The 27,559-nt window shown below is 40.5% G+C and overlaps 1 protein-coding gene across 3 annotated transcripts in view; it reads right to left on the reverse strand.

Moving 5' to 3' along the window:
- Positions 1-27,559, reverse strand: part of ENPP2 (ectonucleotide pyrophosphatase/phosphodiesterase 2) — a 117,705-nt gene that overhangs the window by 27,775 nt on the left and 62,371 nt on the right. For all 3 annotated transcript variants that reach the window (XM_061605653.1, XM_061605663.1, XM_061605642.1), the window contains 10 exons: positions 21,848-21,903; positions 19,884-19,949; positions 19,189-19,261; positions 8,736-8,844; positions 7,076-7,201; positions 6,131-6,162; positions 4,213-4,340; positions 2,576-2,663; positions 1,833-1,920; positions 63-235 (listed from right to left, as the gene is read on the reverse strand). In XM_061605653.1, coding sequence (XP_061461637.1) covers positions 63-235; positions 1,833-1,920; positions 2,576-2,663; positions 4,213-4,340; positions 6,131-6,162; positions 7,076-7,201; positions 8,736-8,844; positions 19,189-19,261; positions 19,884-19,949; positions 21,848-21,903 — 939 coding nt within the window. The remainder of the gene's footprint in view (positions 1-62; positions 236-1,832; positions 1,921-2,575; positions 2,664-4,212; positions 4,341-6,130; positions 6,163-7,075; positions 7,202-8,735; positions 8,845-19,188; positions 19,262-19,883; positions 19,950-21,847; positions 21,904-27,559) is intronic.

The following is a 27,559-nucleotide window of genomic DNA, read 5'->3' on the forward strand; positions in this document are numbered from 1 at the left end:
AGACATTAAAAATGTAACTGCCTGGGGGGTCTCCCCAGTACCAACAGTTTCTATGACCTTACCTTATCATCACACATGCATCCCAGGTCATAGACAGATGAAGGTGTTGTAGCTACAGGGTAGAGCGGCCTAGCAACTTCATCTGGTATGATTGGCTTATACGTGCTGCTCCGCAGGAGGTGGTTTAAGCTCCCATGGGTCCCATTATTAGGAGCAGGCTTTAATCCAAGAAGATCTGGAGGCACAGAGATAAAGGTTTCATTTAAGTGTGTGTTTATGCTGCAAGCTGAGTGGCGAGCAGACGTTCTCTCCAATCTCTCAGGGCAGCAACATATTCCAACTCACTTTCTGAGTGTGTGGATCAGGTGTACATTAGGACCACGTCCACCAAGTAAAATGATAGTCTGGAGGCTGCAGCAACAGCCTCCCTGAACAGGGCAGACCACAGAGGAGGAAGAGGAAGACCCACCCCGCAGGGCAAGAGACAGGCTGCAGGCTGAGATTGGTGAAAAAAACTGCTTAATTCTGACTACGGGGTGGTGGTGGCGGAATTAAGCAGATTATTTTCCCATCCCAGCCTGCAGCTTGTTGCTTGCCCTGCAGGGCAGCACCTCCTCAATCTCTTCCATGGCCTGGCCTTGCTAGGGAGGCTGTTTCCACATCCTCCACTCCATCACTTCACTTGGGGGAAGGGGGCTCCTTCCTTGCCTCCTCCTTCTCTGTGGTATGGGTGGGCATGGGGCGGATCAGTGGCAGGCAGATTCCATCCCAACTAGGATAAATTAAATAAATAAATAAATAAATAAGAAGGCATCAATTTCCACTCCGACCCATGTTTGCTACATATAGCGCTGTTCCTGCTCCACTGCAGTTTGGCTTCCGACAAAAATGTTATTTGTCTCTCTGCCTACTATGCTGTGTTAATTAATTATGTTATTTCACACCATTCATTTCAATGCAAAGGAAACTGTGCAAATGGGGGAAATGGTCATTAATTACACATAGTTTGCACACTGACAACAACAGTGAATACTGATCATATTCACTGGATGGATCTCCGTTCTGGACATGGGACAAGTAAGTGAACATCTGCAAAATCTGCTCTGCTTTCATTAACACATTGGTTTCCTATTGGAGGTGTCCAATAAAGCTTCCTTTTACAGCTGCATTGTTCCATGGGCTAGTGTTTTTATTTTTGCTCACAGGATTGAATTGCAGGCTTGACATTTGAAATTTGATAGCACTTGTAGGAGTTTACTCTGCAACTGCAATACGGCCGTTGATGTTTGTTGCACTGAATTTCTGGACCGAGACCTCAAGGAACACCTCCCACAAGAAGCTGCCAATTTCTGGGTGCCTCGGGCTTCAGAAAGGCAGGTACGTGGCAAATAAGCAGAAGGCCATTTCAGCTATGGCACCTCACATTTGGAATGCCCCACACACACAAGGAGTATTGCCTGACGTCAACTTAGATGCCTTTCCAGCATCAGGTGAACATAGTTTGAATATCTGCTTGATCCAGTTCTATCTGGCCATCTGTTTTTATTCCTGTTGTCATATTATCCGGATTTTAACTATTGGTCTTTTACAATTGGTCAGTCACGCTGAAAGCACTTTTGCCGAGAGGGAGAATAATAATAAAATGTTTTAAGTTAAAGAAGCATAGCAGATCACTCTAAAAGAGACAACAGCTTAGGATTCTGCCCTTTGGCCTGCAGCAGAACTGCTCAAAAGAAAAATGCAGTCCTAGAACGGAAGCAGAAAAGGAAGTTTTGGTGCAGGCACACCTATGTTCTTAAATAGATTTAAAAAAAAAAAGTGCTGCCACTTACCACACATGACATTGTAAAGTTCTATATTCTCGAATGGAGGTACTTTTGTCCTGTATTTAAATGAAGGTCCGTAGCCTACAAAGACTGTCTGAAGGGAAAAGACAGAAAAGAAAACCGTAACATAATTATGGCTGAGTGCATTCTGTCATTCAGGAGTGGCAAGCCATTTTTGGTCTGAGGGCCACACTGATGTTCAGCTAGCCCTCCAAGGGCCACATGCCAGTGGTGTGTATGGCCAATGTGTGCGCATACAAACTCCACACACACACCATACATGTACCATACATGCAGTCTCACAGAACTCACTCTCTCACACTTGTATGTGCATGCATTCAAATACACACACATGCATGCAATCCTCAGATCCAGCTCTTTGCACTCCAGCATGTAAATGACATGGCTGGAAATGCTGCCTTTTACTTATGACAGAAGGATCTATATAAAGGAAAGACAGCTTTCCTCCTTCTCCTACTCGGTGGTGGAGGAAACACTGACTTTTCATCTCAAACAGCAGGCAAGGGCTTTATTTCCAGTCTCAGAGCTGTGGTGCTTCGCACTGACAGCAGAAGTAAAAGATCCCTCTGAACTTCTAAAGAGTGGGCAGAGGAATTTTATCCTCTGATTGGGAGCTAAAGCACTCTGCCTGCTCTTCACAGTAACTCAAAAAAAGATTCATGTGTGTCCCCACTATAGCCTCCCTTCCTCAACCACGGTCCCACATGCAAGTACTCTGCTGCCCCTACCTGCATGCTATTGAACTTGTTGTCATATCCGTGATCTCCATTGAAAAAGCATTTTCCAGTTGTTTTCTTAAACACCTCTCCAGGTCTCCTAGGAGTTTTAAGAAGACTTTTTTTACTACCATCAATGAGTTCAAATATAGCTTTTTTATTCAGTTTTCGAAAGAGAGTGCTTCCAAGCTGTTGCAGTTTTAAGGGGGGGGATTCCGTCACATATCAGCAAATCCAGCTTGCACTATTAAAGTGGATTTGGAATGATGGGACAACAAGCCCATTCCCCTCCCTACCAAAAAAACCTGACTTTTTGCGGTAAGGGAAGTGACAGGGACAGGTGCTGTGGAATAACCATCACATTATGCAACATTGCATAACCAGCCTGTAAACTTTGTGCGAACAAATGACAAGTGAAGAAAGACAGCTATTTATGAAACTACTGGGCCTGTTTTGCAAAAAACCTTTTGTAGTCCAGGGGGGCAGGCGCTTTATTTACCAGACAATGGTCCAGGGACTGAAAGCATACCAAGAAGTATATCCTGATATGTTCCCAGTGATGTATCAGGTGTGTTTAGCTAGTACCTCTTGATAGTAAGGGAATAAAGCTGGGATATTCCATACAGAATCCAAAAAGATGCAACATTAAGGCTCTTAACACACTAGTTGCCAGACCAAAGTGTTTCCATTAGCCACACCGGGAACGAGTTGATCTGCCGATCAGTTGTGAAATCTTTTTGAAGCCATTTTTTAAAAAACAAACACTTAAGCTGCTCCCACCAGGCTTTACAATAAAAAGGGATGGGGTTTGACTAGCATCGTGTGCCCATTTTCAGAATAGAGAGATGGGGACACACTGGAACAGTGAGTGTGTTTCTACAATAAGAATCTTTCAGACCACATTTGAAAACAAGGTTTCCCTTACTAATTTATTGTGGACACACGGGATTGTATCCAACTACATTTTACTCAGAGTAGACCCACAAATTACTAGACCCTAAGTTAGTCATGTTCATTAATTTTATGGGTTTAGTCTTCAGTGGGCTAGCATCGGATGCAACCTATTTTAGCACACCTTAATTAAAAGCTAGCAAGTTCACTTGGGGTCAGAAAAGACGCAAACACCCCCAGACTGACATCAGGCCATCCTAATCAATGTTTCTGAAAACCTAAGACACCATGAGAATTTTTTTTTTTACCAAGAAGTCTCTCTCAACCCTTGAAAAAACTAAGGCTGCAATCCTAACCATGGCTACTCATAAATTGAATGGGGCTTACTCACGGAGAAGTAGGGTTTGGATTGGAGCCTGAGTCTAACTAAGATACATTATTTTATCATTCTGGTCATTACTCATACCATTATAGTTGTGCTGATAAGGAAACAGAGGAAAAGCTACTGAAGAGCAAATAGTCCAACTTGCAAAATGTACATTTTTATCGTTCTCTATACGACTCTCTTCTTAAGGCTAACAAGTAACCATGCAGCAATTCTTTGTCTCAGTAACCACTCAGGCTTGATGCAGACCCAGCTCATCTCTTAGCCATGGCTGGGAACCCAAGAACTCTCACTGGTTTTTATAGGCATTAGATCTAGTTAATGGGAAATCTCCAAAGGAAAAAAGTCACAAGGGCAGGAGAGATTTGTTTACTTGGCCACATGCCATCTTCTTTCCACCAACAAATGGACATCCTCAATCCTTCGGTTATTTGCATAGTGCAAACGCTTAGGAAGATATTGCTTCAAATAGGGTTTAAAGTGCTGGTCAGGCCTCCTGCACTGAAACAAAGAAAGAAAGTTTAGAATGAGGAACTGTATGTAGGTTGTTGTCCAATCCATCTGCCGCCAGAAGTAGGAGCCCTTTCTACAGCTATCTTGCTTAACAGCAAGGCACCCTTTACCTTCATCTCTTATAAAGCTTACATGAAGTCAGACCATTGGCATAGGGATGGAAGGATCTATCAGTTTTGGTTCTCTCAGTTTTAGTTTTTCAATCTTAAATTCAGTTCTCCATGTTTTTGCAGCAATTTGCAATTTTTTTTAAAAAAATCCTCATGAAAATTCTTCAGCAGTTTAGTGTAAATTTCTCCTAATAAATACCTTTTTGTATGTAGTTTTGACTCATGCACATATTTTTGCAAACGATCTCTCCTCATGTAATGCATTTTTGTTGGTTATTTTCACCAATATATTTATTTTTATGCACACTTTTTGTAAACACTGGATGGAGAACTGCAACACAAAATTTGGATAAGTGCGAATTTCAAAGGATGGCTGTATTTCAGTTTTCATACTGTTTCAGAAAGTGCAAATTTGATATATTCGGCCTGAAATGCAACCTGAATTTCTCCCCTATCCTTACTGGCCCACGTAGGCCAGTGTCATCTACTCCAATTGGCAGCAGCTCCACAGGGTTTCAGGCAGGAATCTTGCCCATCATCTATGTTCAGATGAAAACTTAACCTGAGGCTACAATCACATAAGCAGTGTACCCAGTGAGCTCAGGCTTCATGCTTATAAACACATGGCCAAAAGATCCAGGGTTATTTCCAATGTATGGTTGTTGGAGAATTCCACTGGAAACTGAAATGGAAATTGCCACTGTTTTCATTTTCATCCAAGGTCTGTAATGGAAATTAATCCAATGAATACAATTGGTGTTCTCTCACAATATTGTTGCTTTTTAAAGCCTACAATCAATATGCAATTAATAATCTTTTTGCTGTCGATTTGAAATTTCCCTTACACTGAAATAAATGGTGTGGATATATTATTTAAATTCATCTTATGTAAATTTCATTAAATAGTGGACAGCAACAACAAATAACGGTATTTGGCAGAAACTGAGCTGCAGTGGAACAGAAACGCTGGCGATTGCAATGAAGACAGAAATCACTGCCTTCTTACATCCCTAATCCAATGTTATTTGTTATTGGAGTAGACCCACTGAAAATAATGGACATGACTAATTTAAATCCATTAATGTCAACGGGCCTACTATTCTGAGTATAATTTAGTTGGCTACAGTCCCAGAGTTTGGGCTCTGACAGTTTAACAGTCATTTACAGTTGACTGCAATGAATTATACTTTGTTGCTTAATTTCTTCCATCAAATATTATTCTTTAAGAGTAGCATAGTGCAGGGGTGGGGGGAGGAAGAAAATGTGTTAATACAATGATGGGAAAACCAGTTCAACTTCCATTTCCCCAAAAGCCAAGTTTCAAGTCCAGGTCCATTTAAAAAAAAAAAATTAAAAGGATATCAAATTTTTCAACAGAGCACTAGAAAAATATTTACTCATAAAAGTATCTTCCCATTTCCAAAAGGATGGGATAAAGGGACTGTGTTCAGAGAATTAAGGCATCAAGTTGGTGCATCTTATCCAAAAAAGTTATAAAGTTATAAAACAGCACGACAAGCATTCTTCCACACTCACGAAGGGCCCTATTTAGGAAGCTTTATTACAGTCTGATCAGCATCTTTCTGCCCAGGCCCTGATTTAGTACCATTCTGAATGTTCAGCCCATAATTAGTAGCCTTTAAGAATGTGTTCCAAGCAAATACTTACTGTGAGATTAGCAACAATGGCTTTGGGATCATCTGGCAAGAGACAGGAGGAAGAAGAGAAAACAGAGATCAACTGAGCCTTGAATTAGCGAAGACGTTTGCAGAACAAGAATTAGATTTCACATTAAAATTGCTTCTATTATGCATACTGGGCTAGATCTAAAAGTGTGCTTTCATGTGTGGAGAGTATCTTCTGTTCATAGTAGAACTGTTTATTCCTTGTGCTAGAGTGCTGCACAAGAAAAATGAAACTAAGATTTCAGAACGATGTTCTGCTCGTGCAAGCATGGCAGCTACTCTACAATCTACTGATTACAGCAGTGTGTGGACTCTTGCCCATGATCTTTGCAAGTACATGCAGTACAATGATAGCATTTCCCCCCATCTTCTGCTCATAGATCCATGAATGCAACCCACAGGGTAAATCTTCTAAAGGCATGATACATATCAGGACAGATATGGGGAACTTATGCCCCTCCAAATGTTGTTGGACTACAACTCCTATCAGTCCTAGTCAGCATGGCCAAAGGTCAGCAATGATGGAAGTTGTAGTTCAGCAACATCTGGTGGCCTATAGGCTCTCCATCCTTGTATTAGGATATATTCATCAACAGGTCCCAGGGTATGTTCTGGACTGCAGGCACATAAGGCTACCATTTGGCTGAATCTAAGCAGGTTTAACTCTGGTCAACGCCAGGATGGGTGACCACATGTATGCAACTTTGGGTTCCATGGAAGAAAAGCAGGATATAAATCTAAGAAAATGAATGAATTTGTCAGTGCTAAACATCAGCACTATCTCAAAATTTGTGAAAAAGGAAGAGCCTCTTTAAAACGTGATAATTGTCAGTGAAAATTTTGCTGTTCAACTACTATCACTTCTGGCAAGAAAAAAAACAGGACACATGCAAAAGAGACAAGGTGAATCCTGGAAAGATCAGCTTACATCTGATGTTGCTGTTAGCTTTGGCACGAATGCGTCCCAATGTCCCTGGTATCAAAATTATGTCATCCACATTAGACAGATAGGAGTTCAAATATTCAGTTCTGTTACAGGTAGCATCTTCCATCCCTGTACAAAGGGAAAAAATGTAAAGAACAAAAGCTGCATTTTTAAAAAGACTCAAGTGTAAATATTTGTTATTTGAGAGCAAACTGATGGAGAGGCAGACTCTGGGAGCTCTTAAGCGTTTCCCTCTGGCTTCAGAGTATGTGAACACCAACCAAAGGGTCAGCTCCCCTAAGATACTTCCAGTCATAACTCAGACCAATTAGAAGTGTCTAATCTTTAAGACTTTACTAAGATTTTAAAAGGAAGCATCTGTAGTGAAGATCAAATAAATAAATAGGTAAAAATTCATTTAAAAAACAGGTTACAGCTATAATTTCAAAGAATTATGGCAAACACAGTGAAGGTCTGATAAGGAATTCAAGAACATTTGGAAACACAGACCTGAAGCACAATTCCCAAGTATGTTTATTTAGAAGCAAGTTCCACTGAGTCACATGGTGCTTCTCCCAAGTACAAAAGCTGCCACCTTAACACTAAAAATATTATTGCATTGGTTTTAAAAAACAATATTCTTTTTAAAAGTTACATTATTTCTACAAACATCTATTAGCAATAAGAGATAGGTTATTACAACTGAAATTTGTGGCTAAAATGAAAAGAGTCTTATCAAACTTGACAAGGTTTCTCTAATTACTGAAGTTATACTTATAGCTGCTCTTGTCTGGTTTTAGAAGCGATTAATTGGTCATTGGCCCAGTCAGACTTCAGTTAAAAAACATTCAGACACCATGAATTTAAAAAATCAAAACAGGTATATGAGGTCACCCTATCTGCCTAGAATAACCTCATACTGGTTTTGATGGGCACTCCTTGAAGCTGCACCCTCATCCATCAACAACCTATGCTCAAATAAGGAATTAGATAACCATCGGCCACATCCATTTATCTCTGTCCTAGGATGAACTCATATATTGTGTGGGCTTGTACCAGTTGTTCCAGCAGCATAAGCAGAATTTCTGTTTGACTACTGTTCACACTAACAGGCTGGCAAGAAACCATATGACCTCTTTAGTATGGCAACATCTGAACTATCCTCCTTTGGGTAAAATACATTGTTTTAGGAGTTCATCTCTCAGCAGTCTGTTTGTCACATTCATATACTTTTGGTCCCCCTGTTAGGAATTTAAGTATTTCTTATGAGAAAGTCAAATATAAATTGCCAAACAAAGCTATCTTTAGAGACTTGGAAATGCCTGAAGCGTTTACGCAGGTGGCAAATCACTGCAAGACAACACATTTTTTAACCTCGTCTTCCTTCTTTGAAATCTGTGTTTTCATTCAGTTAAGAGCATTTCACACACTTTCCTCTTTACTTCACCGAAGCCACAAGTAATATGTTAAAAACATGTTAAATACCTGAAGACACATGCTGGAAGTCATATGAATCCTGAAAAAGTTATTTTCTCTATTACTAACAGTATCTTGACACCTTTTGCTGGATTGGAGACCAATCCAATCCCATTTTGCTGGATTAAAATAGTCAAACATTAGCTCAGATGTTTAGCTTTTGATAGAAGTTTTTTTTTTTAATTACCATGATCACCAACGAAGATAATGTTGACACATCGGTGCAAGTTCAACTGCTTCAGCCCATCCATTAGTTGTCCCAGGATCTTGTCAATCTCTCTTAGGGAATGAACCATCTATATATGCATATATTTACACAAAGGGTGAGAATTAGCTTTTTCTTCCCTCCAAATACTGTTCAGTTTTAAATGCAGTTTTACAGACAGAAACCCCTGGCTTTGGATCAGAGGACACAATCTGTCAAATTTACTTCTCTTTAGTCCAGAAAGGTAGAGAACATAACATAATCCATTGATGGATCAGACCAAAGGTCTGTTATGGATACAAGCAGAGTAACTCAGAGGTCTGAGCTGCACGTGCCAGTGTGTGTATTGACCTAAGTATCAGGCTTTTACCCTGCATTTAAATCACTGAGACTTAAGACTTAGTAAAATAAGAAAAGCTACTTTATTTATAGGAATACATAGTAGATAGGAAAGGCATACCTAGTTTTAACTAACTAACTAAGTTGGAGACACAATGCCCAGGCTTGGGGATTGCATGGTTGAGGAGAGAGAACAAAGGCAGAGATGTCTCCTTCTTCCTTGGACAGTAGTAGAAGACATAAGCTTCCCGGAGAATGTCAATTTACAATGGAAGGAAGTTAGGTAGAGAAGAGCATAGCTAAAGTAGTAAGCCTAGCCAGCTGGAGGACTCTAACTCTATCTTCCTTCTGGAATACAAACAAAAGAACCTAAACAGGAGTTGCTCTTGCCCTATTTCCAACAAGGTCTACCAAGTCCAGCATTCTATTTCCCGCATGACTTAGCCACTGTGTGGCTAAAGGCACAGATAGCCTTTAACCTCCATTAACTTGCTCTCCAAATGAGGCTATCATCCATGCATTTCACATGAGCACATAGTCAAACTTGTATTTGAAATTCAACATAACAGTATGATTTTCTATGAAATCCACAGTGCAGTGGCGAAGTCTAGCCCACTGCATGGGAACCGCTGAGCATATGGAAAGAAACAAGCTTGTGAAGTATGCTAGAATGCATACTTTTTTGTAGGCTAGCATTCTTAAGGAACGTCACATAAGACTCTAAGTTTAAATAAGGTTGCTATAAATCAAGTTGAGTACTTTTACTCAAACTTTTTTGAAAAAAAAAATCCTTAGACTAACAAACTAAAGATGCCCAAAATTCAAATTGTTAAGCCAGGGTTCCCAAACTGTGGTCCACAGACCAGTGGTCCGCAAGCTTTGTTCACAGCATGTCTGTGGAATTGTGGTTGAAGACAGGAGATGGCACATGCATCACATTAAACATTCATGTTGAATTCTAACTGTATTTGAGAATTGTATCCTTTTACTTCTTATAATGTATTCTATTGTGTTACAATTTAAATTCTGTGGGATTCAAATTGTAATAAAATAAGGTGCAATATGTAAGAAATAAAAGAAGCAATGAAAATGCAGTTAAAAATAATATAGTATCTAGCACAACTCATTGCAATTGCTGGAACAGGCAGAAAGAACATCAAGTGGTCCACTAAGACCTTCTGCAATTTTCAAGTGGTCAGAGTGGGGTTGGGAACTACCGCTCAAAGCAAGAGACATATACAATCAAATTACTCTGACACATCACATTGCCTCACCAAGACCCAGTATGGAGTTTCTTGCCAAGACATTACTCCAAAAGTCATGATAGAACTTAGAAGCTAGCTTTTATTTGATAAAATATGCTTCCCTCAGATTCCTAATATGAGCCTTGAAGACAGTTCACGGGGAGGATCATATAGCCTTCAAGCCAGACATCTTTATATAACAAATGATTTTCACAGCAAAGTTGATTTGCTATTTAAGAATGAGAGCTACTGGGCAAATGCATTTTGCCTATCTGTTACTCAACCACAGAAACAGCTCCCCACCACCACTTCTAACATACATACCTTAAACTTGGGAGTTTGAATTTGGAATAATGAAATACAAATGAGTGGCTTGGGATGGGTTATGCTTGTTTGCTTTTGTGGGAACAGTTGCTTATTTATTTATGAAACATATATTCCCGCCCTTCCTCCCAAAAGGAGCCCATTTGCGTCTGAGGAAATCCTTGAAAGATGACTAGTCACATACATTTACACCACAATAATCCGAAGAGACATTTTTCCAATACTGTAAAATAAAGTACACACAAACATCAACATCAGTCTACTTCTGCAGGCCCACAGCTACAGAACCTTGGCCAAGCCTCCACACTTTCAAACTAAGGAACTTCCATGACCTATATTGAACCTTAAAACTTGAATAAAGGTACCCTGAAGGAACACAGGACTCTGCCTGATACTAAATCAGACCATTGGTTTATCTAGCTCCGAACTATCTACACTGAATGGCAGCAGGTCTTCAGGATTTCAGACAGGGTTCTCTCCCAGCCTTACCTGGAGATACCAGGGATTGAACTTTGACCTTCTGCATGCAAGGCAGATGCTCTACCACTGAGCTACAACCCATCTCCTGTGTTCCTTCCCTATGATCAAATTCTTGTCAAAGTACAAATTGCTCATCCAGGGATGTGACTGCTCAAACAGATGTCCAATATAAACCTTTGCTACTCTTTGCCAATTTTCATTGTCTCATGATGTTCCTGAAGTTCCAAGGAAGCCTTTAATCTTCCAAAAACAAACTGCTGCCATTAAATGTTAAGGTTATGGCCATGAAACGGCAATGATTTTACAGACCAATTCTTGTGAACCAGCTTTTCCTTTGGCATCCTAGTCTGGGGACACGAACAGCAGCCTCATGCCATATTAAGAAAGGAAGAAAACTGGTAATATTTTTCAGTAGCTCCCAGGTACTATTAGTAGAATGTTCCAGATGGACAGGCACCCAGTTTCAAAGAATACATTTTTTGCTGGAATGGAAAATATGAAGTCTGGTGATAAGCTTGATTCTGAAGGCTGGTCTAGAATTTTCCACCTGTGGATACAGAACTCTGGATGAACCTTTTCAGCAGAATTTATTGCTAGTACCCCGTCTGTATCATTTTTAAAAAAATGGTTAAGATGTTAGATTCTACTAAAAAGGCTAGTACAGGGAGAATACACGTCCAAAATGAGGGGGGAAAGCCAGACTACCCTTGCTGATTAAAAAGTAGCAGACTGTTGATTTTCAAGATGGCTGCATCGGAAGTTTCACTTTGAAGAAAAGAATTCCAAAGTTTTGTTGGGAGGGGAATCAAGGTGTATAGGGGCTTCAAAATTTGGTGTGTTTCAGTTTTGTCAACTTACTTTGTTCCGACGGGATTCCGCAGAGTATTGTTCTGCTCTGGGTGCTTTTCTTCTTCTCTTTGAAGAATCAACACGTCTTTTCTGTCTCCTCTTAGGAGTGATCTTTCTCTTAGGTCTTTTAGATGGAGTAAGAGGTGAGCCAAAACTACTCTCCTGTACTGGCGGAGAGAGATGCCTGGACTCAGAAAAAGCTCATCTTAGCCAACATCCGATAGTTAAAACTATCTATGTCAGCTGCAGATTCAGTACATCAAGTCTTGGTTAAAGCCAGCAGAGGTGCTTAAGAGGTCAAATCAGGGTGAAGATTGAAAAGAAGGAGTCAGTTACTTATAAGAGTAGCACTAGAGCCTTTCAGAAACCATAATTCTCTGAAGGACAGATTGATTTTCTAGTGGGAAAAGGCCCCATTAAAAAAAAAAGATTTCATTAGATACTTCATACATTTATGCCTTGAAATACTGATAATCAAAATATTAGCCAAATATATAACAACAGGCCATAAAAGTTATTCACATTTGATTTCTGTGTGGCCAGATTGGCCACTCTCTATCTGTTCCATGCAGCAAGGGGCGTGCCCCAGTCAAAAACATCAGAAGGCTCAGTATTCTCACTGGCAAGTTTGGCAGAAGTTAGCAGTACCCTGCATCCACACACTGATCTCTTAAAAAGAAAATCAAACAGACATTTTTGAATGAGAAGAAATCCCACTATTGCCACCTGTAGGATACCATTTTGTTATTTTTATTTTTTTAGCCAGAAAGCTTTCATGATTGGACTCCTTTTTGCCATTGTACAAAATCATTATGGCATCTGGTGGGGAAGGACCTAAAGACAGATGCTGGAGGGGGAGGGGGGGAACAGCGTATGGTCCTTTTTATTAAGAGGAGAGGGGAAACCATTTGAAAAAAGAAGAGGAGCCGCAGAGGCAAGCAATGCACAGTTGTCCAATACTACTTTAAACTGATCTTTAAAAGAAGCCACACTGCATGCAACTCCAATTGACTACTCCAATGAGAGTTCTTGGCATCTTTTAGGATCAGATTCTCAGAAGGGTGCAAGATTTCACATACAGACAGATAGTGCAGTGCAGAGCTCATTCAAAAGAAAAAAATAATGGAAGAAAGAACACACAGCGAAGGGGTTTAAGACTCGGCAGTGATTTACAACGCCGTTTGTTCCTATCTGCTTAGCCATTCTCTGCCTTTGTTGTTTCAATCGCAGACCCGCGTTCTTGGAAGGAAAAACAGTGTTACCATCTGCCATGCTGTTTCATTGCTTCCTAGGCAAGCAGCTGGAAGGGAGATGCTAATCCAACTCCATTTGTCTCTTTCCAAAAAGCAGCTTCAGAGTTTCTTTCTTTTCTTTTTTTTTTTTAAAGGAGGAAGAGTTCAAGCTTCGTGCAGTCTTGATGAGAAGAGGAGCAAGAGAAGGGGAAAAAAAAGAAGGATTCTCACAGTTTACTCACTCTTTCCAAAAGAAGCGCAGCCAGAGCTTTATTGGGTCACCAAGTGGTTCTAAATAGTCTGATTTGCCATCCCAGTGTAGCATGTTAGAAGGGCAACAGAATAGTCCTTAAGCACATGAGTTTGTTGACCGACTTATAGTTCACATAGTAGACTGTGAATGTAGGTACAAAATGTGCATACTGATCTTTTGAAAGAGAAACTAAGTTAGAGCTAAGGAGAAAGCCAAGTCTTAATTAACCAGCCAGATCTTAGCATCACTTGGAAAAAGTAAGAACATGTTATCAGCACAAGAGGTGAAAGATGGATGCATAAAACTCTCTAGCTCTGTAGAAGAGTTATGGAATCACACACAAAAAGGAGGCAGCCAAGGGTCTGCCTCAAAGGATGGCTTCCCACAATGGTATACGACATTATGGCTATGCTCCAGCCCTCTCCCCCTGCCAGACAGTGAGAACAACAACTTCCAGGAGAGTTTAGTTTCACTTTCTATGAGCCTTGGACACAGTTTAAAAACAAACTCTGGTTAGTTAAAGCATGGTTTACTTCATAAACCATGGTTTGAACTTGAATTGTTTAGAAGCTGAACAGTATTAGTTTTAAACCACTCTGCTGAAGTCGTCCTCCTGGCCTCATGTCAGCAGGCCAGGAGAGGGAATGCAAACATGACCACTGTGATGAAAAAAGCAAGCACATGGTCTACGGATGCTTCTCAGACTGAGGGTTTTTCCAGTGTAGGGCTAAAACAGACATGACACAAGAGATTCATGATCAGTTCTCTCAACATTTCCCCCCAGTGGGGGGGGGGAGGAGGGTCTCAATTTGGATCAATTGTTAAGTAAAAAACTTTGGATGATCAGGTCACAGATCCCCTATACCACTTCTGCTTCAGCCCTTGTGCATATTGATTCATTGTGCCTTGATATCTACAAACCACGTGGTGACTGTGACAATCCCATATCACCTGCTATGGTCTAGCAGGATCAGTATGTGCAATGCAATAAAAACCTGGAGCTCTAGGACAAAGCTTTTGTGGCAACAGATACCTCTTCCTTGCATCACCAAACTTTATCTCTTGGTTTAGCAGTGAACTCAACCACAGGGGAGGAATTTACTATCTGCATACTGCTATTCTAGAAAGCCCCCCCCCAAATAGTCTTGCCTACTTGTGAAATCAGTACAGTAAGGCAAATTAAATATATGACAGACTGGAGAGACCCAGGTACGCTCAAATCTTTATCAAACTCAAAGCTCCTTGGACAAATGCCTAGTTATAAAATGTGAGAAGGCACATTATCTATGGAGAAGACTTTTAGGGTGATTTCCGAGTTCAAAAAGCTATTGTCCTGGTCAACCAAAGTACTACTTTTAAATATATTACAGTGCAGGTAGTTATTTATTGCTGCTACAAAGCATACAGTCAATTCTCCAGTGATTTCATGGACCCAGCAATGTGGAAACATTGCATCAAACATCTCCCTTCCTGTATAGCAGGGACCTGTTGCTCTGTAGATGTTGACTAGAACTCCAAACATTATTGCCCATTAGCCATGCTGGCTAGGGAATGGATGATGAGAACTGGGAATCCAAACATCTGCAGGGCCACAGGCACCTTATAGGGCTTAAAAAATTAAGCACCGGCACCTTGAACTGAGCACAGAAATTTACAGAGAGCCAGTAACGCAGGTTTAGTACTAGCAAGATATATGACCTCAATGAAGTTTAAAAGCATAGCTATATGGACCTTTCTATGAGCAAAATCAGTACGAAAAAGCCAACATGTCCTTATCTTAAAGATTGCATCAATATAAAGCAGCTACTGCATTGTTGACAAGTGATATGGGTCTCTTGGACCCCAGCACCTTGCATGTAATGATGGAGGATAATTTTGTTCTGACTGTATATTTCAGCAAAGTGGCCTTATTCACATCTCCCAAACTAATACATGGATCAGAACATACTCATCCTTCAGATTTCACACTTCTCTGATACAGTTCTCTGCTCAAAACAAGTACCAAAATGCTAGGGTAAAATACATTTAGAAATGCATAGACTGAGATAAATAAATATTCAAATAGGTTTTTTTAAAAATGCCAAACTGGGCAGAATGGACTTAAGAAATGTACACATGCAAAAATGACATGGGTTAGAAATGGACTGATTCATCCATCCCTGCTTGTGCTTTGTTTTTCCCCCTCCCAGAGGGGCAGCACTGCAAAACAAACACATTCTGAAATATCATAATCAATGCAGCGATTGTGTTAATTTTTTATGTTATTATAATGTATGAGGATATCCTGGATGTACAGTTTCCCCCTGGGTTCACTTTAATTGGGGTCTAACTTACCCCAATGCGTCTCACACACAATGTGGGTCAGAGGCTGAAATGTCACAGAACAGCTAAAACCTTTATTAAATCAGAGAATACATGAGAGGTTAGGACGGCCTCCCCCAACTCAGGGCCTTCCAGCTGGTTTTGGACTACAGCTCAGTCAGGGATAAAGGGGATTGTAGTCCAACAAGATATGGAGGGCAACCAGTTGGGAAAGGTTGGACTAGGACAACAAGTTTTAGATAATTGTTTTGGTCCCTCTTTGGGATCAGTTATGGTGACCTTAAACGCGTAGGAAGGTTAAAACTGAAAACATGGTTTCCTAAAGTTTGTTTCCAAGCTCTAATGTGTTGCTCAAACACCATATGGACAGAAAAAGCCCAGATCTATTCCAAATGTTTAAAGAGCAGCCAGCTCTGTACAAAGGAAGATGAGGGAGGGGGTAGAGAGAAAAAGGGTTGCATGCAATAGCCAGACTACCATGATTACTAAGCAAGCAAGCAACCCTGAGGGGTCCCCTCTGAGGTCTACCTTCCAACTGATTTATGAAACATTCACAGCTCTTTCAAAACTGAAAAAAGAAAAACATTAAATACTTCCTATCCTTTTTTTAAAAAAAATCCTGCCCATAGTAAATCTTAACATCTGTGCAGCTTGTCCAGCTGTACCGACTTCTTCAAACATTCATTTAGAAACTTCGGGCCAAAGTTTCTGCAGCACAGGATATCTCAGTACTATCTTCTCTCTGTCTGTGTGTGTGTCTCTCTGACACACACCGCTATGAAGCAAGTAACAGCTTGTTGTGAGGGGTGTGTTTGAATAGGGAAAGGGTTAAATCCCCTCCTCTCTCAGCATCATGGCTTCAATCTTTGCTTTTAAAAGAAGAGGGACAAAAACTGGAGGAATCCACGATTGATTTCCCTAGGCATGTCTAGGTTTTGGGCTTTGTCACTTTGACCTTAAACTGTCTCCATGTGGCCTGACACTGCAGGGTTGCACAAATTTTGGCTTGACTTGTAGGTCACCAAATCAAAACCATCCAGTAGCCAGGACACCACCCCTCTCCTCAGATCATGACATTAGGGGGGAAAAAAGTAAAGATAGTAAAAGACTCTCTCATCCACACCAGATATTTAAAGCACAATTGCACTATGCATGGCTTCTCTTCAAAGAATCCTGGTAACTGCGGGCTGTATTCAATGTAGTGCTAAGGCAATTGTTCTGTTGACAGAAGGATTTCTCCTCGTGTGGAGGAACAATCTCCCCCTCTCATCCCATAAATCTGTTCTGGGTTTTCCCCCAACACTCCAGAGCAGATTTGGGCATGGTGTGGGGTACACATGGGTGGAGGAAAGGGGGGAACCCCATTGCTAGCACTAAAAAAAGTTAAGTTTGTTAAGGATGCTGAGAGTTATTAGGAGAGCCCTGTTTCCCTCACAGTGCTACACAAAGTTTCCTGGGAAGAGGGATCGACTGTTAAACCACACAGGGAATTGTAGCTCTGTGAGTTGAATAGGGGGTCTCCTAACAACTCTTAGTATCTGAACAGACTATAGTTCCCAGGATTCTTTGTTTCTGCTGCAGCAGCATGGACATGGCAAAACTCTGCAAAGCCTCCCACCTGACAATGCCTTGCTCTGATGAATAACCCTAGGGAGTCAAGGGTTGAGGCACTGAGGGTGAGGTGGCCTCAGAGAGAGCCTGCATGGTTGAGGCACCACCACAGTGGCAAATACTCTTTAAGCTGATTACTCTTTTAAAAATAAGTTACACTTTAAACAATAGTAAACAGTTTAAACTTTGAAATTTATTTGCTGTGGCAAAGTGGCAGCTCAGGTGATCTCTGACATAGAGATGGAAGGATTTCTCAATTCCTGTACCTGCAGTTTCTCATTTTTCCAATCTTACATTCAGTTCTTCACATTTCTGCAGCAATTAGCAATTTTTTAAAAATTCTTCAGCATTTTAGTGCAAATTTCTCCTAACACACACTTTTTGGTATGCAGCTTTGAGTAAAGTACACTTTGCAAGAAATATACAAAAATGCAATGTATTGGACGTTATTTTCACTAATATATTCATTTTTATGCAAACTTTCCCCTAATATACAATTTTTCTGTAAACATTGGTTGGAGAACTATATCGCAAAATTCATATAAGTGCAAATTTTGAAGGATGGCTGTGTTTCAGTCCCCATATTGCTTTGGAAAGTGTGAATTCAATGGAAATGGACTGCCTTCAAGTTGATTCCGACTTATGGCAACCTTATGAATAGGGTTTCCATGGTAAGCAGTATTCAGAGGGGGGTTACCATTGCCTTTCTCTGAGTCTGAGAGGCAGTGACTGGCCCAAGGTCACCCAGTAAGCTTCATAGCTGTGTGGGAATTCGAACTCTAGTCTCCCAGGTTGTAGTCCAACACTCTAACCCACTATACCACACTGGCTCTAGATTTGGCTTTTAAATGCAAACCGTATCAGACATCTGCTCCATTCCTGCTCTGAAGCTATCTTGTCCAGAACACATTCCTCTAAGGGAGGATCATTCCTGAAAATGTGGCATTCTGGCAATAACCACTGGAGAGCCCTGCATACAGGTAGGGACATCATTACACAATAATTCAACACAGGAGCAAGTTGCATGGTTCTGTGTATTGTGGTCAGAATGGGGTTTTGCGGAAACACCATTTAAAAGGAGAGAGGGGCAATCCTTTTCCTCACTGGCGTTTTTATACAACATCTAATTTTTCCTCAAGAGCACCTATATTTCTGACCAACTGATTGAGCGATCATGGTTATCAACAATTAAAATGGGCCCTATTATTATGCAACCTAACCACAATAATCGCTCTTTATTTATTTATTTATTATTTGATTTATATCCCGCCCTTCCTCCCAGCAGGAGCCCAGTACACACACTGCTTTTTAAAACTGTTTTAACTTGGAATACACCCAAGAGGCAGCCTGTAAAGGTTCTCTGATAAATCCTGCTCCTGTCCAAAATCACACATCTGACACACCTGGGGGGCTTCTTACAGCTGGAAGTTTTCAGTAACATTTTTCTGTCCTTTTAATTATATAGCCTCTATATTTTCAACATACTCTCCTCTCTTACAGATGTGTAGAATAAATCAGCAGCTTTTTAAAAAAACAAACAGTTCAGTCAAAGATTAACATTTCTACACCTTTTGCTGTAATGTTGGGGTAGGGAAACTACACACACACACACGATGTTTCAGACTACACCTCCCATCAGCCCCAGTCAGCACGATCAATGGCCAGGTATGATGGGAATAGAACAACATCTGGAGGGCCACAGGTTCTCTGCCCCTGCTGTAATGGCAAATCATTGACCTCAGAGTTGTGTTATTCACTTATGGAAGAAGAACTATACTAACCTCAGGGCCAAAGGGACCGTATCTGTGGCCAGCAATATCTGGTTGTTCAGAGTAGAATGCATAAGTGTAAGGTCTGAAAAGAAAAGGGGGGAAAAGGTTGTATGAACTGTTTCCCTTAGCAGGCTAGCTCAAGCTGACCCTTTCAAATAAAGCTTGCCTTAAGAAAAAAAAGTAGACTGCAACACAGTCATAAGTTTTCCAAAGTCTGATTAAACAATTCATTGTACCATAACTTCATTAAAAATATTAGAAGGCATGCTGAGAGTTGCACAGAGGTACATTCTCATGAAGAAATGTTCCATAGTTTTGTCAGTGGGAGGGGAAAAAGAATGTAAGAACAACGTCCATAGACTGTGCCCATTGGCAGGATATAGTGCCATGTATACTCAGCTTTCTTGTTGTTATATGCCTTCAATTAAATATCTTGACATCTGCCCAAATCTCAAGGAATGACATTCATTAAGCCACATTAGATGAAACAGTATTTAAAAAAAACACAGCACGCACCAACCAACATTAACTCCTGTGATTAATAACAGGGCATTCACGTCCCCAACAACAGGGCATTCACGTCATGAGCTTGTCGAGAAGGATAGACACGGCTGATCAAAGCTAGCAATCTACAAAGAATATTGGCTATGTTAGCTTTCCATTCCCATCACAAAGCCACTCTGGGGAGGGAAAAGATGGCTTACCTTTCGTTGTCTGGCAGGGTTAGCCATTGCAGTATTGTTAATATTCTGCGCTCGTGAGGGATCATACTAGAACAAAATAGAGAAAACAGCACAATTAGTTTACCTGTGATCACATGCAATCTGGCACGAAGAATGGATGTGTCACGTTTTAGTTCCATAGTGTGATTCACCTAGAAAGCACATCTACACTATAAACTTCTATACTGCCTGCTGTTGCTGCTGCTGATTGCTATGGATCTCCTGTAACAAAGCAACCATGCCCATGATCAAGGGGATGGAGCGACTCCCTTACGAGGAAAGGTTGCAGCATTTGGGGCTTTTCAGTTTAGAGAAAAGGCGGGTCAGAGGAGACATGAGAGAAGTGTATAAAATTATGCATGGCATTGAAAAAGTGGATAGAGAAAAGTTCTTCTCCCTCTCTCATAATACTAGAACTCGTGGACATTCAAAGAAGCTGAATGTTGGAAGATTCAGGACAGACAAAAGGAAGTACTTCTTTACTCAGCGCATAGTTAAACCAGAGCTTGGAAAAGTTACTTTTTTTGAACTACAACTCCCATCAGCCCCAACCAGCATGGCCACTGGATTGGGCTGATGGGAGTTGTAGTTCAAAAAAGTAACTTTTCCAAGCTCTGAGTTAAACTATGGAATTTGCTCCCACAAGATGCAGTAATGGCCACCAGCTTGGATGGCTTTAAAAGAAGATTAGACAAATTCATGGAGGACAGGGCTATCAATGGCTACTAGCCATGATGGCTGTGCTCTGCCATCCTAGTCAGAGGCAGCATGCTTCTGAAAACCAGTGGCCGGAAGCCTCAGGAGGGGAGAGTGTTCTTGCACTCGGGTCCTGCTTGCGGGCTTCCCCCAGGCACCTGGTTGGCCACTGTGAGAACAGGATGCTGGACTAGATGGGCCACTGGCCTGATCCAGCAGGCTCTTCTTATGTTCTTATTAAACCACAGAAGGGGGACCTGCAGCCCTCCAAATGTTACTGGGACTCCCCAGTTCTCATCATCCCCAAGCAGTGTGACCCATGGACAGGGATGATGGGAGTTATTGTCCAACAACATCCAGAGGGCCAGAGCTTCCCCAATCCATGTTAACGCCATCTAGCAAGTATCAAGCTAGGAACAAAAAAGCTTTTTTCTTTTTAATCTACTATAAGTTTTAGAAAGTCATTTGTCTGTTCAGCATTTGGCTACTTCTTAATATATCATAACGAAATTTTGCATGATGGCTCCTGAGATCAAGGAGCACATTTTCATCTATAATTGGATACAACTAGGTGCCATTTTGAATCAAAATTGCACTGATTTCTTGGCTTCTTAGAATTACTGAGCAACGCTGAGTACAAGGCAGCTAGTTCTTTATGAATGTTAAAATAATAAACCTGCCTTTTGTGCATCCTCTGATCTGGGGCATTTCCAATGGGCTGATCTCATCTCACTTTATTCTTTACACCAATTTACTAATAAGAAGAAAATAACCACTGATCTTAATATATTTCTGGGTGGATTTAGTTCCAGTGGTAGAGCTACTGCAGCCTCCCTGAATCTAATCCAGTTTATCAGGAACTTGACTAGGGCTGATGGGAGTTGGAGTCCAACAATATCTGGAGGGCCACACAGACATGTTTACCTCTATCACTTAAATTATATTTATAGTGTACCTTTTATATTAGTTCACTGTTAATACCATTACTTATATAATGCTTTTCCAAAACTCTTCACCACATGTCCATTTTGCCTACCGCTGATGCAAGAGATATTGTCCAGATAGAAAGCTATTAAGTGATGGAGCCAGGGAATCTTGACAGCTCAATTCTATCCTTACTGGGAATTTTAAGACCTGTCAATTTCTGTGGCATTTGCTTCCAAGTCGCTATGTTTACTGCAGCTATGTTACTAATTCTCTCTTGCGCCCATGCTCTCACTTTCCACAAACACCTCCCAAAGACTACTTACTTAGACCAAAAGAATGTACCAGCTTTCACTCCTTGCTTGGCAGCAGTAATCCATATCTAATTAAGAAAATATAAGCAGATTACCATGGGCTCAAGACTGTTCGATACAACACAGAACATTTATTAAAACAAAATGTCATAAAACATTTCCCATCCACCACCACCCAACAAATATTGGCTTCTAGTACAGCAACTTCAATTTTCAGCATTTGTATCCAAATACAGCTTAGGAGTGGAAATCTGAATAGTTTCTTTCATTAACAGGTTGGCAGATCAATATTATGAGGACAGAGCTAAATTCCTGGTGCAATCTCACATATGTAGAGATTACACTGAAGTCACTAGTACTAGTAACACAACCCCCTGAACATTTGAAGTAGACAGTTAAAAACCTCCAAATGTCAGCTCTCAGACTCACAACAATCTAGCTGTGTGCAGTTTTCTACATTTTATCGTGGGAACACCCATGCTCTGGAACTCCCTGCCTATTAACATCAGGCAACTGCCCTCACTGTACTGTTTCAGATGTCTGCTGGACTGCCTTCAAGTCGATCCCGACTTATGGCGACCGTATGAATAGGGTTTTCATGGTAAGCGGTATTCAGAGGGGGTTTGCCATTGCCTTCCTCTGAGGCTGAGAGGCAGTGACTGGCCCAAGGTCACCCAGTGAGCTTCATGGCTATGTAGGGATTCAAACCCTGGACTCCCAGGTTGTAGTCCAAAACTCTAACCACTACACCACATTGGCTCTCTTGGTTTTGGGAAGTCTACCCAGACATAAAATTTTATTATGAATTTAAATTCCATTGATTTTATTGTTATTTTTAATAATTATTTTACACTATTTTGTTAGTGTAGAATACTTAATAGATTTTTCTTTTTTGATTAAGCAGGCTGTAAATTGTGAATATGTCTACATGATGCAATTCAAAGAAATATGGTGCATCAACTGTGTAGCATCTAGGGATGAGGAGAAATTCGATTTGGTTTACATTTAAAGCTGAATTTATCAAATTCACACTTTCTGAAACAACACAAGAACCAAAACACAGCCATCCTTAGAAATTCACAGTTATTTGAATTCTGCAGTGCAATTCTCCAAGTAATTTTTACAAAAATGCATTACGTTAGGAGAAATTGCTTGCAAAAAAGTGTACATTCATCAAAACTGCATACAAAAATGTGTTTAGTACGAGAAATTCACACTAAAACACTGAAGAATTTTCACAAGCTTTTTTTTTTAAATCACAAATTGCTGTAGAAATGTGGGGAACTAAATTTAAGATTGGAAAAATGAGACACATGAGAGCATTCCACCCCCTGGCAACATCTACCATAATGAAATGAGAGGTTTTTCTGCTGGCTTGGCAACAAATGCTACCCAAAGAAGATATGAGATGGCCTTAAATAGGAAGTTGTTGCATATACTTTCACATTTCAAGGGTCAGAGCAAGAGCCGCCGCCTTTACGGAACTCACTGTCACCAGATCAGTGAAGAGGGGAAAAGAAATATATTTTGAAAGCAGATATATGAAATGAATGGAAGCAAGTATCAATAACTGAGGAAGGACTAAGTTTCACAGCAATAATGCCTGGTATCTAGAAAGAAATTACTTCTCAGTGGCTCAGGCACTGCAAATTCAGAAGTGTCGATTACTATCTCCTATTTAATCACTTGCACCTGCAAACCACCAAACACATGGACTACAAACACAGATGAGAAACTTCCTTTTATAGAGGAGAAAATTATAGGGAATCCTGGATAGAGGCATAATTCTGGTCTGCCACCTCTGGGCTCCTCACAACTGCCCCTGTCATCACCCATTTATTCTCTGTGGCCTAACCAAATGGGAGTTGCTGCACCATTAAACCTCACCTTGCAATCCTAAGCTAGGAAGTTTGGCTTCAAAGTATTTTAGGAACCCTCTTGGGGGCCTGGCAAAAATGCTGCTCCTTGAGCCAGAAGCAATCTAATGCATTTTGCTGAGCAAGGCAAAAGGCATGATACCCCTCTCCATTCCACATACAGAAGCCAATCAGATTGGCAGCTGAATCTTATATGTTGCCTGACTTTTGCCCAGTGGTAAGGATGGACCATGGGAGCAACTAAGAACTACTGCAGTAACAGGAGCTCAATGTCATCTCTGGGAACACTGCCCTAGAAAAAATGCTTCATCTATACCCACAAGACCCATAGATCAATTGCTCAAGATGAATGGGCCCTTTACGTTTTGAAAGTGTAAAATGGCAAAGTCTTTCTAATTCAGCTTTTTGAAGTTACTAATAAGGCTATATTCATATTAACAGGGTACCTCCATGGTGTTATGTTGTTGTTGTTATGTGCCTTCAAGTTGATTACAATTTATGGCAACCCTATGAATCAGTGACCTCCAACAGCATCTGTTATAACCCACCCTGTTCAGATTTTGTAAGTTCAGGTCTGTGGCTTCCTTTATTGGAATCAATCCATCTCTTGTTTGGCCTTCCTCTTTTTCTACTCCCTTCTGTTTTCCCCAGCATTATTGTCTTTTCTGGTGAATCACGTCTTCTTATTATGTGTCCAAAGTATGATAACCTCAGCTTCATCATTTTAGCTTCTAATGATAGTTCTGGTTTAATTTGTTCTACACCCAATTATTTGTCTTTTTTGCGGTCCATGGTATCCGCAAAGCTCTCCTCCAACACGACATTATTCAACATTACATTATTCAGAAAGCTTCTGACCCATAACACTCTTGGCATTGCCAAGCTGAATTGGCAATGGAAGGTGTTCTATTCAGTTGCTTCTGTCCAAGTTCTATTGTTAAATGTTAAAAGAAGGGGGAAATTATATTTTATCAATATGGCGAAATACTGTCCAGGGATAGTTCTAAAGGAATTAAACCAAATTTTAGAGAGTTATACACCCACCATTTAACAGAGTTCCAAGGCCGAGGGCCTTTTGGCCATAAGGCGGGGTATAAATAAATTAAAATAAATAAATAATAAATAAACTTACTAAAAAATGCAAATAGAACTGAAATAATACTAACGCTTCATTCCAAACCCCACTTACTTGGGATTAAGCCCTACTGAATTCAATATGACTTACTTCCAAGTAGACATCATTAGGATTGCAGGCTAACACAGGAAAATAATTAAAAGCAGAATAAAAATAGAAACCCAAGCCAAGATAAAAACAGATCAAACTGAATTAAGAGACCTACTCAGAGGTCACATAACAACCTACCACATCATCCCAATGAAAACAACAATTAGAGCCTAGAATAGGTGTGCAGAACCTTTAGCTCTCCAGATGTTGCTACACTACAACTCCCATCAGCTCCCACAAGCATGGCCAATAGCCATAGATAATAGGAGTTGCATCTGGAGGGGCAAAGGTCCCCACACTTGGCCTAAAAGAAGCCATGTTTAAAAATCAAAACATTGGAACAGATATTGGAGGGTCATGCAAAACAGACTGCTCAACATCAGGTCAAGTGCTTTCATGACAAACAACTTTTTCCACCTCTATTGTTTTAAGATGAAAAATAAAGCACATTTTTAAAGCATTTATGCTCTTTAACCCTGACTCAAAGAGTAAGTTTTGAATACACAGTTAATGATGTCAAAGCAATAACAGATCACTTGAAAAAGGAAAGCTAAATATTACTACATGCTCCAGTCTTCCAGTTCTGGAAGCAATTACATCCATTATTTGCCAAGTGATGTCCTGCTGAGTGCAAAAAACTGGTAGAGTCAAAGCAAAGGTGTGGGCTCCCTACTAAGAGTGAAGAAGAAACAAATAGCTTAGCTAGTCCATTTTTGTTATTTATGAATGTAATTTATCAAAGAGCTATTCATTCATTAAAAATCACATTTGGGTTGATTCTCAGTTATTGCTATTTCATCTGTTTCAGAACAGCCACTTGCTTTCATTGCTTTCTTTCAATGGGAGACCTGGCTGATCAGGAAGCAAAGCCATTGCGTTAGTCTGTGGGAAATTTCAACATCCTACACCAGAATGCATATGGCTTGTGGCCCTCCAGATGTTATTTGATCCCCAATACATAGAACTGGGAGTCACATAGAAAAGCTTCACTCCATCAGAATCTAGGGGCAATTTTAAACATCCTGCTCCCTGGGAAATGGCTGCTGGGGGCAGGCATTTTAAACCTTCTTTAACTCCCTCACCCTAAAATACCACCCAATGCGCTATGAATGAGTGGATCACAAATGAATAACTCATTTGGAATTCTGGTCATTTGTTTTGGACAGAATTAAAAATGAAACAACCCATTGATGACGCAACCAACGACCAGCACTCAGGTAGAACTTGACCCTTAGTGCCTTCAATTGTGATACCCAACACAGGCACTTTTGGAAATAAAGGCAAAGTTGTCAAAATGATTTATTACATTAGCCTAGTACTGATGTAAAGGAAACTTATTTTCTCAGCAGCCAGCTACCTCATCTCTTTTGTACCAAAGCCTTAAAAGCGTCTTACTACTTATACCACCCTTACATATTTCCTAATGATTGCTAGGAACCATACGCTTCTTTGACAGTTTCAATGTCAAAGAGGCATCTCTAGCTTCACAAGCCCATGAGAGACAGAAAACAATCTCAGGCGCAGCCGTATTTGACCACGTTCATCATCATCATCCTGTCACCACCTAGGGACCCTAGCTCATTTATTTTTTACAAGTTATTTTGATGTCTCATTTCCATGTCCCCATGTTCTTTTCCTTTAGGACAGCTTCAGGGCATCAACTTACCACTTTATCGTTGGGTTCCCTTCCTCAGAAGGTGTACCCAGAGGGTAGTTTTGGAATCAGAACCACCATAGTATGAGAGGGGTATTTCTTTTACTCCACAAAAATAATTAGCCTTACAGCAGGTGTGGGGAACCTTTGGCCCTTCAGAGGTTGCTGAATTACAACTTCCATCAGCCCTAGCAGGCATGGGCATGATGGGAGTTTAGTCCAGCAACCTCTGAAAGCCAAAGGTTGCCCACACATGCCTTAGAGGCTTTCTATCCCTCATTTTAAAAGTAATAATGAGTTGATTAAATAAATAAATAAATAAAATTTGTAAAATTAATAATGAGTTGATTTGTACTTTTAAACAATAAGGACTGATTTCCCAAGTCTAGTTTCAACATCCAATATCATAGGGCAGTTGCCAGGGCCCAAGGAGGGCACACTCATGCCAACACGTGCCCTGGGCCCTCCACACCTGACAGCAAGACCTCCCCACCACCTGTGATTGAATTTTTCTTGGCCTTGAAGACTGAACACAGCATTAAATATAGGATCGCACATTGAATTGACAAAAATCCCAGTGCATTCCAGTTTTTGCTAAAGCTATATTCAGCAGTATCAAAACTCATTTTTAACAAGGACTTCCTATCATAGGCTTTTATGCATAATCAAAACAGCAAGCCTGGTTCATCTAGAAGTTAGCCATGACCAGTGCTTTTTCGGTGCTGTTATTAAAATGAGGCACCAGTACTCGTATTGTGATAAAAGTGTCATGGGTGCCAGCACAAAATGGTTGCCATGGACAGCTAAAAAAGAGGTGATGGTACTCCATTCCAGTGAGTACTGTCACACACACACAAAAAGCACTGGCCATGACTAAGTTCCATTCAAAACTCATGGAGCAAGTCTCAATGGTGCTTCGACATGACTAATTTTGACATCACTGGCCCTGATCCAGCTAAACTGAAAGC

This window comes from Rhineura floridana, chromosome 1 (genome assembly GCF_030035675.1).
Source record: "Rhineura floridana isolate rRhiFlo1 chromosome 1, rRhiFlo1.hap2, whole genome shotgun sequence".
Classification (NCBI taxonomy): domain Eukaryota; kingdom Metazoa; phylum Chordata; class Lepidosauria; order Squamata; family Rhineuridae; genus Rhineura; species Rhineura floridana.